Genomic DNA, 12,197 nt, shown 5'->3' with positions numbered 1-12,197 from the left:
GGTGCGAGAGTGTTCAAGGTGAGGCCACAGAGCAGGAGGTTGCAGTAGTCATGGCGAGAGATGATGAGGGCATGGACTAGGGTTTTTGCAGATTTTTGGTTGCGGAATGAACGGATTCGTGAAATATTTTTGAGTTGAAGTCGGCAGGAAGTGGAAAGGGCTTGGATATGTGGTTTGAAGGAGAGATCAGCGTCAAGGATTACCCCGAGGCAGCGAGCTTGTGGGACTGGGGAGAGTGGGCAGCCATTTACTGTAATGGATAGGTTCGTTGGGGGGGTCACATGAGATGGGGGAAAGAGGATGAATTCTGTTTTGTCCATATTAAGTTTCAGAAATCTAGCGGAGAAGAAGGATGAAATAGTGGACAGACATTGAGGGATTCTGGTTAGTAGGGAGGTTATATCTTGTCCAGAGATGTAGATCTGTGTGTCATCAGCATAGAGATGATACTGAAAGCCATGAGATTCTATGAGCTGTCCCAGGCCAAAGGTGTAAATGGAGAAGAGCAGGGGTCCTAGGACTGAACCTTGTGGGACTCCGACAGATAGGGGGCGAGGTGAGGAGGTGGTGTGTGAGTCTGTTAGGTATGATGAGATCCAGGATAGGGCCAAGTCTGTGATGCCAAGGGATGAGAGGGTCTGTAATAATAGGGAATGGTCCACTGTGTCTAAGGCAGCCGACAGGTCCAGGAGGAGTAGGACGACAGAGTAGTGTCGCATGCTCTTGGCGGTTAAGAGGTCATTGGTGACCTTAGTAAGGGCAGTTTCAGTGGAGTGGTGTGACTGGAAGCCAGATTGTAAGCGGTCGAAGAGGGAGCAAGAAGAGAGGAGGATAATTATATTTTGTTATAACTAACCACAGTTAGTTACTATGCCCGGGCAGCGCCATGCTCTTCAGCTAATATATATAAAAATTTTTATAATTTTTTTTTCTTTTTTTTGGTCAGCATATTCTGGCACTCAGATTTTAATTTGCCATAGATAGAACTGTATGACAGCTTGTTTTTTGAGGGACAAGCTGTAGTTTTCACTGGCAATACTTTTTGGTACACAATACTTTTTGTAACAACCTGGTGACAGATTACAAAACTAGATCCTTAAAGGAAATGTTCCCAAGATCATGTGAGACACTTGCAGACTTTTCTAAGGAGTCAAAGGTCAACTTTTACATTTCATATGAACCCACCTGAAGTCGCACTACATCACCCTAAGGTTAGGAATTAGCTATGGTACTGACATCTTGCATGCAGAAGATATTGAAAAAGCTGCAATGATGGTATGACAGAGTTTTGGTGGAAATGACTGTAGCAGCAAAATTCCTGCATCTGTCTGTGCATGATAATGGCATGCATGTCTCACATATACCTTGGGATGCTCCATGCTCATCTCACACATGCCTAGGGCTGCTCCATGCTCATCTCACACATGCCTAGGGCTGCTCCATGCTCATCTCACACATGCCTAGGGCTGCTCCATGCTCATCTCACACATGCCTAGGGCTGCTCCATGCTCATCTCACACATGCCTAGGGCTGCTCCATGCTCATCTCACACATGCCTAGGGCTGCTCCATGCTCATCTCACACATGCCTAGGGCTGCTCCATGCTCATCTCACACATGCCTAGAGCTGCTCCATGCTCGTCTTCCATATGAGCTTATCATCTCTTAAGGCCAGTACGTGGACAATCCTTGTTCGAATCTTCCTTTTACAGTGCTTAGAAGTAAACTATATTGTACGCTCTGCCTTTGTTTGCAGGAACCTGCACGATTTCTCTTTCCATCATCTACAATGCTGGTTGTCCATGTCTGCTCATGTCTCCATTATTGTAAAGCAGGCTGTGCTTAATCATTTATAACCGGTGTTGCTAAAAGTGGGAAAAAAGTCTGCTCAATCACTTCCATTTTGGTAATACACAAGAAATAAAAGCTCTTCTGAGTGAGATTGCCTTCTGTAAACTTGCCATAAAATATTAATGCCATTCAGAGTTTGGAAATTACAGGCTGCAGAGCCGGAGCACAAATGCTGTAACTAGCCAGGTTTTGAATGTAAATGATTTATTTTACAGAAAGACTATTATTATAACTTCTAAGTAGACCGCATCTGCTGGAGAAAAGCTCACCCATATGCTCATGCCTGCATCAGCTTAAAAATAGCAGATGGTAAAACATTACGCTGTATTTCAAAAGTCAAAGAGGAGACTATTTTTTGCTTTCCGTATATTACGATTTACTACGCGCTTCACATTTTATAACACTGTGCTGACACTTCACCCGTACCATTAAATATAACCCCTGAACCTAGGAGTATATATAGAAATGGGCATATCCTGGGCATGATGTTATAGTGCTCTAAATATGTTCTGGTGCAACATATAGTAAAACCTGTTTCATGTAGGCATATTGTAAAGCCATGTGCATCCTTTAAAGGGTTGTCTGGAGTCACTCTCTGTGACTGCAGACTTATGAATCTGCACAGGGCATGCTTTATACCCTGCGGAGATTTGCTGGTTTCTGAGCCAGGAAGGGCAATGATGTATGAGTTATACATACTCTTGGCCAGAACCTGTTTAGTGGGTGCAGCCTCGCTCCATACTCTTGTATTGAACAAGGCTGCACCCACTAGACGAGCTATGGCCGGGCGTATGCATAACGCACCGCTACCACCTTTCCCGGCTCAGAAACTTCAAATCCACAAAGTGCATGCGCTGAAGGGATTCAAAAGTCTACAGTCGCAGAGTGTATCAATTTAGGCTGTGTGCACACGCTGCAGAATCTGCTGCGGATTGATCCGCGTGGATTTTCAAAATCCGCAGATAAATCCGCAGGTCAAAAGACCTGCAGATTATCCTGCAGTTTTGCCCTGCGGTTTTACCATCTCCACAATGGAGGAGATGGTAAACCGCTGCGGAATCCGCAGAAAGAATTGACATGCAGTTTCCATTTCCCATAGGGAATAATGGTACTGTACACCGCAGCAGAAACTGCTGCGGATCCGCAGGGCCAAATTCGCTGCGGAACAGCAGCAGAATCCGCAGCATGTGCACACACCCTTAGACCTGACAACCTTTTCAATATTGCAGTACCAAAAAGGAAAACTCATGGCGTTATGGAAATCACAAGTTGGATAAACATATTAATGATATGCATATGATGAAAAAATAGAAACAAAATTTTCAAATCATCTCTATTTGTTCCATATCAAGGATAACCACCATGAACAATAATCCATGCCCTTCCAAGCATTGGCTGCTGTCAATGATATTATTAATGGTTGTCTGAGGAAAGCTCTGCAATGCTGAATGCACTTGGGCACAGAAATCACCAAGATCTGTTGCTGGCTGCTTGCTTTAGTATTGATAATTAATGACGTCCCAGATCTGCTCAACGGGAGACAAGTCCAGAGACGCTGCAGGAGATGGTAGGGTGCTCACATAACCACCAGCTACTTGCAGTCTGGTGTTGTCGTGTCTAAAATGGGTTTGTGAAAAATGAGGATGATTGACCTCATGGAGATCAACATCCAACACTGCGGAGACACCATCACGTGTTTCTCAACGCAGTGATTCTAGAGCAATTACCCCATCCCTTATGGGAAATATGCAAAAACATGCAAAACAGAAGCCGTGGAGACACCATCTGATTGCTTGCGTTGAGAAACATGTGATGGTGTCTCCGCGGCTTCTGTTTTGCATAAAATGGGTTTGTGTGACATTTTGGAGAAATGGCCGTACCAATGAGTCTACGACCAAATCAATGTAGTGCCAAGCTGCTAGAGTACCTGGAATGAAGGCTATACTGGTCCTGGTACATTATGCCACCTTACATTATAATCCCAGCAGTAGGACCGGTGTTGCTTCGGGAATACATTTTCTTGGTATTGCCCAAGTGTTGTTCCAACCAATCTTCAAGAATAATTGTGTCCAAGACAAAAGCAGTGCTCATCATTAAAGAGGATAGACCTCCATTGAAGCCTTCATTGCTGTCTTGCTCTGTGCCATGACAGCCTTTTAAAGCCATGGTGTGAGGTCAATGGATCATCTCTAGCTGGACATCTGGCTTGTAGGCCATGGTTGTGCCAACACCTTCTTATGGTTTGTGTAGACACTGTTTGACGCCTTAGATCCAGTTCACACGTTCAGTATTTGGTCAGTATTTTACACCAGTATTTGTAAGCCAAAACCAGGAGTGGGTGATTAATACAGAAGTGGTGACGTGCTTCTATTATACTTTTCCTCTGAATATTCCACTCCTGATTGTGGCTGCAGATATATAGCATGCCATTCTTTCTTTTCAGACTTCATCCAATGTAAATAGTAAAAATAGCAGTAGCTAGTAAAATGAAAATGTGACCTTTGTTACATTTTAAAACTACTGCAGCCACACAGTGTCTTTTATAAGCCATTTGAAATATTCTCATAATATATGGGGCTAAGGGGAGAAAATATTTTAGGGGTTTTTTTGCAGTCCCTGGTGCCTAAGGTTTTATTTATGGCTTCTTATTATTCATCTTGTACTCTGAATAAAGGAACACCGCAAAACAGGAGAAATGTGAAAACAAAATGGTGTCATAGTTTTGTACTTGGAAAAGATAAAGATTAGCTTTATAAGCTTAGGTTATTAAATGGTAATTTGTGACGTTAAGAAACTAATATAATGTATCAAGGAAATAAACTTCTTTCCCCATTTCTCAGTCTTTTTTTTTTTTTAATCAAAAACTGCTCAGAACTGTCTACAAATCTGTCTGCAGTGTAGTGGGGAGAGGTTGGAGAGAAAAAAAGAGACAAAGTACACAAAGTGAAAATGTGGAAACTGCTAATACAGAAAAACTGCCAAAATGTAGGTTACAAGACCTAGAATGGCTAGAAATAATAATCTTTATGTATACACACGCAACAGCTTACTCTGAAAAGACACTTAATAGCACAGTTCTACTTAATTCTGGGCATGTTGAAGATACATCTACACAGATACAGAACAGCTATTGTTCATTTGCTCTTTCTCTCCCACATATGAATTGGGCCCATAGTGGTTTCTTAATTTCAGAGGTTAAGTCCTCCACCCTTGTCCTAATACCTGTATTATAAAGGAGGCGGACACTACCGGGTTACTTTGTAATGAAGCAGTTGCAGTCATATAATGCAATATTTCACGGAAAAGGATAGTTATTGTAGTGAGACACCAGTTATTTCATTTTATGGCCACCATTTATTAAAGGGCAGTAAAAATGTACTATCAAATTCTTACAGCTTTATTAACTTAGTTTTAATCAATGTGTTTTATTGGTGAATGGAAAAACAATAAAGGTGGCGACCAAGTGTAATTGATTGTCTCTTGAGGAAGTAGATTGTTTCTGCCAAGACATTTTGTGTGCTGTCTTCACGTTAATAACTACTGTATATTAAACGTAAGGTTCCCTTATACTATTTAATCTGTTTATATAGTGAGTGTTCTTTCTTGCCTGAAATGGGCAAGAAAAGATATCGCTTCTCCTGGGCAGGTAACTGTTCTGTGCAAAGTCATGGAGCATAATGAGTTTCTAGAATTAAGTATTACTGTCATAGACACTCACCAGTATGTGCTGTACCTGAGAAAGATCCAAAGATAGTACCTAATACAGTTCTAATGAATGCCTTCCTTATTTCTTCAGTGGAAGTAGTTGTCCACAAGGAAGATGTTGTCTACTAGAAGAACTGGTTCCATAGGCATAAGAACCCAACATCCAGAGTATAGCAAGGGATGCTTCCTAGGAGGCATTAGGTCAAATCATATAACCACATTGGTGGCTCTTTTATTGTTGTAATTTAACAATTAGCATATTATTCTTTTACTGTGCTATCTAGTGGCTACAAAGGCATTAGTGAAAAGGTTATCAGCTTTGTCTTTATATCAGCATTGGTAATGAGCGAATGTGCTAACCAAGTGACTTCGGTGTGCTCAAATAATATGTTTGAGTCTCTGCCTCCATATCTCACAAATGTTCGACAGCCGCAACACATGCAGTGATTGCCTAACAAACAGGCAATCTATGCATGTGTTGCAATTGTCGAATAGACACGAGACATGCAGAACATATTTTTCAAGTATGCCTTAGTCACTCGGTTAGCACACGAGCACCTTATCTGAGCAAGTCCGCTCATCACTAATCAATAATATTACATGGCCATCAGTATGTGTCAGATAATGTAAAACCTTTGTTTTTGCCCCATTTTTTTTTTTTTTTTTTAAAAAAGCTTTAAATATGGAATGAAACTGATAGAGTAGACCAAAAGGTATTACAGTAGAAAAAAAATTCTGAAGTGTATAGTTGCTATTAGTTTAACAAAGTTCTCCAGTAGGGGTCATCATGGGCCACTAAAATGTATGGGGTAGGCTCTACCCAAAAAAGTACACTGAAATGGTCGTCTTTGATGGGTCAAATAAGATGCATTGACAATGTAAACAAATGTAGTGGCGGTATTTCAAATATGGCCCCTTATTGGTACTATGAAGGTTGGGTGTTGGCTTTCCATTGTCTCTGGACCATGAGTGGGCAGAACTTTGGTGGCTAGAATAATGCTATTTTATAGGTAGGTGATTGCCTATGTTCATCTCCCACCTATAATAGTGATGGAACTTCTTAGCCAAATGGGTGGACAACGATGTACTGTAAGTAGATAATACAGAGGCAGAAATGTACTTACTGCATGTTTTACTATATTTCAGAAGTATTCACACCTAAAAAAAAATACTAGGAGAGAATGTCTTTGTAAGGGTACAGCACATAAATGTATCGGTGCGTGTGCTGTTCGCGTGTGTAATAGACTGCTCACTGGCCAATGCATATGGACAATTTTCCACGCGGACATGAAAAACAGCAGCATGCACTAGTCCGGTCTGATTTTCAGACTAGTGTATGTATATAGTATGTAGCTCCTATGCCCGTACACAGTGCACCTTGCAGATGTGACAGATCCTTAAACTTTGATACTTGTCCGACCGTAGCCTAATACGTTTTACCTCTGTAATACCTTGTGATTTGTGTGAAACTAAGCCTCAGTATGAAATAGAAAGTATATGAAAGAGCATGAGCGTAAATATTTATATAGGAGCAACATCGCTGGGAACAACTTGGAATATACAGTTTTGTGCATACGTTAAGGGGTTGTCCAAATTATTTAGAAAGCTGCTCACAGGCAGAACTATACAGAAAATAGTCCTATACTTGCCCATGTCATCCCCCGCGTTCCAGCACTGCCTGTCCAATTTTCCCCTCTGTCCTTCTGTTTTTCTTAGCCGCATTGATAACTTGTACTTCCCAATGTGACCGCTGCAGCCATTCACTAGCTTTGAAGGATAAAGTTGGTGTGTATATATTACCTAGCTGTGTTGCTGCCTGTGTGTGGTGTTTTAATTAAATTGGACACCCCCTTTAAATTGATTGCACTAATAAAAGCCATATTTCTAGACCTTGCCCACCAACGGGCACACACAAGCATACGCCGATATGTTCACAGTTTATTGCTGCTCTTTTTCTCCGTGTCTTTGCTTTGATTTAGCATTGCTTGCAGATACTGCTATTTGCATGGATGCTCGGTCTAATTTATTAACAGCAGTCGTCTGTCCTGTCACGCCTTCAAAGAAAGAAGCTTTTAAAGCTCTAGGACTCCACTCGCAGGATATCATGGTTTTGGAACGTAAAATAAACAACGACATGCATTTGATCTATTTAATTTGCGTTTTTCATTCATCTTTTGTTTTTCATTTTAGGCGGATCCCCTTATATAGCAATGAAAATAAATGAAGCAAAGGACTTACTGGAGTCTAGTACAAAACAATGACATAACAGATGAATAATTAAGTTTTATTAAGTTATTTGCTGCCAGGAAAGATGGCGCACTGCCTGCACCTGTCTACATGTTAACAAAAAAAGCAAAATTAAAAAAATTTTGCTATTTCTTTTTAAATGTTATTTATACAGTTTATAATTCTGTATATTTGATGAAAGAGACTGTCCTTTTTTTTTTCTTCTTATATTTTCATACAACTGCAAGGAAAGTGTGCAATGATTGCAAAACTACAACCGAACACAGAATACCGGTGACACGAATGACCTAAATAACATAGATGTACGTTCCATTTCTGTGTATGGACTAAATGAGCAGCCAGTCCAGAATCTGAATATTTTTCAGCCTATTTTGTGTATATTCCCTGGCAAATAGATAGTGCTGTAACCTTGGCAAGCTCAGAAGAGCGGGAGCTGTAGAAACTTCATCACATTCTGTGCCTGGATCCCAGCTGTTCTTATAAGCGGCCGTCCGCCAGCTTCACAATCATCTCTCTCTTTGGACCATCGTCTTTATACATTGGATGCAGAGCACGTCTATGTAATGTGGAGAAAAAAAATAAATATGTAATAAAAATATGTTGTGGTCGCTGCCAGCTTCTCCCTGCAATCAACAACTACTGGCTGAATAGAGCGGAAAACTCACAAACAACTTTAACAGGAGGGGAGGAAAGCTATCCGTTTTATTTAAAGGGAAATGTCAGAGCCGGCAATTATATAAAATGTAAATTGTATGCGTCGCACATTAGAAATGACACTTTATAGAACACATCAAGGACCCCCTGAGCTTTAATAAGCCGTAAGTTCAAAAGATCAGTCTGTGAGTGGGCAGAAAAACAATTCCTGACATCATTATGAATGTTCAGCCCCGGCTGGGAGATGCATAATATTCAGGAGGAAATTAAGGAACAGGCCTACTGTGTTAATGGAGTACACACTGGTGAGCTACACTACCTTTGTTATGTAGATTGTGTTGTGAGGGCAATGAGCCATTTGATATATTGAGCGTGTAGTGACCTATAAATGTTAGCATGCTGAAATAGAGGTTCCCTATAGAAAGCCTAAATGTTGCAGTGCCTAACATTTTATTTCAATCTTCTAATTTGTTTTTAAATTCATGCTTTTCCCCCCGTCAAATTACCGTATTCAGTTATGTTTTTTAAAACAGATGTCGTTTATATCACAATGTGGAAACAGCTATTTTGTGGACTAAAGTGTAGAATGACTGTTCAGAAGTACAGGTGCTCAGTGCATCATGGCGGGGCCAAACATTTACCCGCACCTTCCCACCTGCTTGTTTTCCCTTGATCTCTCCCACTCTCCTCTTCTTTCATTAACGGTTCTAGCTTCATAGAGTCAGAGAAGGAAGAGATAGATGGAAAATAAGCAGGTGGGAAGGTGCACTTAAATATTTGGTCATGGTGAGTGCCTACACTTGATTGTCTTTCGGTGCTGACAGTCCCTTTAAAGCTGATCTGTCACCAGATTTTAACATATAAACTGAAAACATTATTAAATAGATCCCTTAAACCTGATACAGGTTTCAGACAGAAAGTGGATTTGTTCTTGTCTTGGAAAGTTGCAAAGGGCAAGGGTTAAACTACGGGTTCTCTAATGACTCATAAAACCTTTGTGGTACGATTAGAAAGAGGGGCACAGACTGCAGTCCTTGGAGCTGCAATTCTTATTTTACGCTAAGCCTTACTACATCTAGTCCTTAATATGCGCCCATACAGAAATGTTCTCCTGGTGAGGCCCAATTAATAATCTTTATTTTCATATAGCGCTAACATTCGGCAGCGCTTTACAGTTTGCACACATTATCATCACTGTCCCCGATGGGGCTCACAATCTAAATTCCCTATCAGTATGTCTTTGGAATGTGGGAGGAAACTGGAGTACCTGGAGGAAACCCACGCAAACACGGGGAGAACATACAAACTCCTTGCAGATGTTGTTCTTGGTGGGATTCAAACGCAGGACTCCAGCGCTGCAAGGCTGCAGTGCTCACCACTGAGCCACCTTGCTGCCCAATTCATGTTTCCTGACAGTGGTATCCTTTCATGGTGCCGATAGTGCCCCCCCTCTACATAGATTAATACCCACACAGTTTACATTATACAGTATGATGCTGCACCTACAGTACATTCTCAGTCTGATGCCCCCACAGTGGATGCTTCCACAAAGTCTGATGCCCCACATAATATAACGCGCACACCTCTGTTTCATAAACACATAAAGCTCTCAAACATCAAACCATACGCACATATCAGTATTTAACATATCACTATATAAAACGCATCAGTTTATAAGTTCACATCACTATATAAAACCTACAATAAAAGCAATATAAGCAAATACCCTGTAATAAGTGAATAGTAATAGTACATGTAAATAAAACTGGCTACTTTGATCAAAAAAGCATAAAATCCGTCCCACCATGAAGTGGTTTACCCAATCGGGACAGTGCCTTAAGGCCCTTTTACATTTAGCGATGCACCAGCGATCCGACCCGGTCAGGATCGCTGGTGCATCGCTAAATGATCGCTAGTGAGCTTTCATACAGAAAGATCTCACAGTGATGCAGCAGCGACGCAGCGCACGATACTTACCATTCACACACAGCGATCCTGCGTCCTCCCGCCCGCGTCCAGCGTCGCTGGACGTCACAGCAGGAAGTCTCAGCAGGAAGCGCCCGAGGAGAAATGGAGCCGGACATTCTCGCGCGATCAGCGATGGACAGCGGGGGAGCCGGTCGCTGGTAAGTATCACACATAGCGATATCGCTAGCAATATCGCTATAACGTCACAAAACCAGTGACGTTTTAGCGATATTGCTAGCGATATCGCTTAGTGTAAAACCCCCTTTACTCTTTTAGTTCATCTCACTATGTGTCAACAGACTTCCAAATAGATAAGGGCTGAGCATGATCGAGTCCTAACTGTGCAGCCACATCTTCGTGGTTGAAAGTTATATTAACAAAATTGATGGCCCAAAAGGGCAGCATGGCTGCACAGTTAGATCAAAATAATGTTAACTAAGTAGCCTGTTTTAGTTACGTGTACTATTACTATTCACATATTAGAGTCCACAGTGTGAATGCACTCTTAGGCATTGCACTTATACCAACATATATTCTGGCTCTTTTTTTGTTTTGTTGCACATCAGTATATAACACACACACAGCAGTACATGCATTTAACACAATATAAAACATATAACACACATCTGTATACAACATATACCGTAACAATATTACACACACATCAGTATAAGACATATCAGTATACCACAGGAACACACACACAAATTACGGGGCTTCAAAGCAAAAGTCCTTATTGGGCACCCCACACATCAAAAATATTCAGTGAACTAGGTGGAATTGTACATCTTAACTTTTGAAGAAGCAAAGGTACATTGCATATTGCGTCAAGTACAGAGTAATTATGCCAGTACCGAAACCCCTAGTGTTCGCACCGGATACTGTATCCCTTTCATCATCGTTATAGAGTATGACACTCCCACAGGGAATTCTCACCCATGCGCACAGTATGATAACTCCACGGTGCCCTATGCAAACGGCGACGCCACCAAATTGCCCCTTAGACATTATTATGCTGCGAAAGTTACCTCAACACAATATAATACCAGTTTGAAGGCCCATATAGCACCTCACAAGACAGTATGACGTCCCTCAGCACCCCCCCATGTAATTGTCCCCCACAGCCACCCCCACACAGTGTGAATGTCCCACAGCACCAGACTTCAGTATATCCCATCAGCCCCAACACAATATGATGTCCCCACAACTCCCCAATACACAGTAATATGTCCCCACAGCCCTACTATACATAGTAAGATGCCCCCTAAAACACCTATCCACAGTATGATTTTCCCCACAGCCATCCCCACACACAGTATAGTAGTGTCTAAAATAAAATAATAACAGTCCAATATGACTAACCAGATTAAACACTGTTTTGGCATAAATTATATTACCTCATGTCAAACAATTTTACATATATTAAAATACTTGAAAAGGTCCTGATACCTTATGCTGAAGAGGATATGCCCTAAAAATGGGTGTTTCACCAAGACAATGACCCTAAACACACAAGTAAACAAGCAAAATCTTGGTTCCAGTCCAACAAAATTGAGGTTATGGAGTGGCCAGCCCAATCCCTGGACTTTAATCCAATAGAACACTTGTGGGGGTCACATCAAAAATTGTGTTTCTTAGGCAAAGCCAACAAATACCAAAAAGTTGTGGGATATAGTCAATGCATCCTGGGCTGAAATAACAGTTGAGAGATGCCAGAATTTGGTTGACTCTATGCAGCATAAATGTGCAACAGTTCTAAAAAAAAAACTAAAA

General features: G+C 41.2%; 1 protein-coding gene and 1 long non-coding RNA gene across 2 annotated transcripts in view; one reads left to right on the top strand and one right to left on the bottom strand.

Annotated features, from left to right (window-relative positions):
- DNAJC15 (DnaJ heat shock protein family (Hsp40) member C15) overlaps positions 1–8,400 on the top strand; it is a 53,925-nt gene extending 45,525 nt beyond the window's left edge. Inside the window, exon 6 of the mRNA XM_073580305.1 lies at positions 7,746–8,400. Within this exon, the coding sequence (XP_073436406.1) occupies positions 7,746–7,816 (71 nt within the window). The 3' untranslated portion in view covers positions 7,817–8,400. The remainder of the gene's footprint in view (positions 1–7,745) is intronic.
- The window catches only part of LOC141094478 (uncharacterized), a 43,788-nt gene continuing 39,841 nt past the window's right edge, over positions 8,251–12,197 (bottom strand). Inside the window, exon 3 of the long non-coding RNA XR_012233084.1 lies at positions 8,251–8,358. This is a non-coding gene — a long non-coding RNA (uncharacterized lncRNA). The remainder of the gene's footprint in view (positions 8,359–12,197) is intronic.

The sequence above is a fragment of the Dendrobates tinctorius genome, unplaced genomic scaffold (genome assembly GCF_039654945.1).
Source record: "Dendrobates tinctorius isolate UK_male_01 unplaced genomic scaffold, ASM3965494v1 ptg000064l, whole genome shotgun sequence".
In the NCBI taxonomy this organism is placed as follows: Eukaryota; Metazoa; Chordata; class Amphibia; order Anura; family Dendrobatidae; genus Dendrobates; species Dendrobates tinctorius.
The sequence above is the reverse complement of the archived record's forward strand: the minus strand, read 5'-3'. Positions and strand labels throughout refer to the sequence as shown.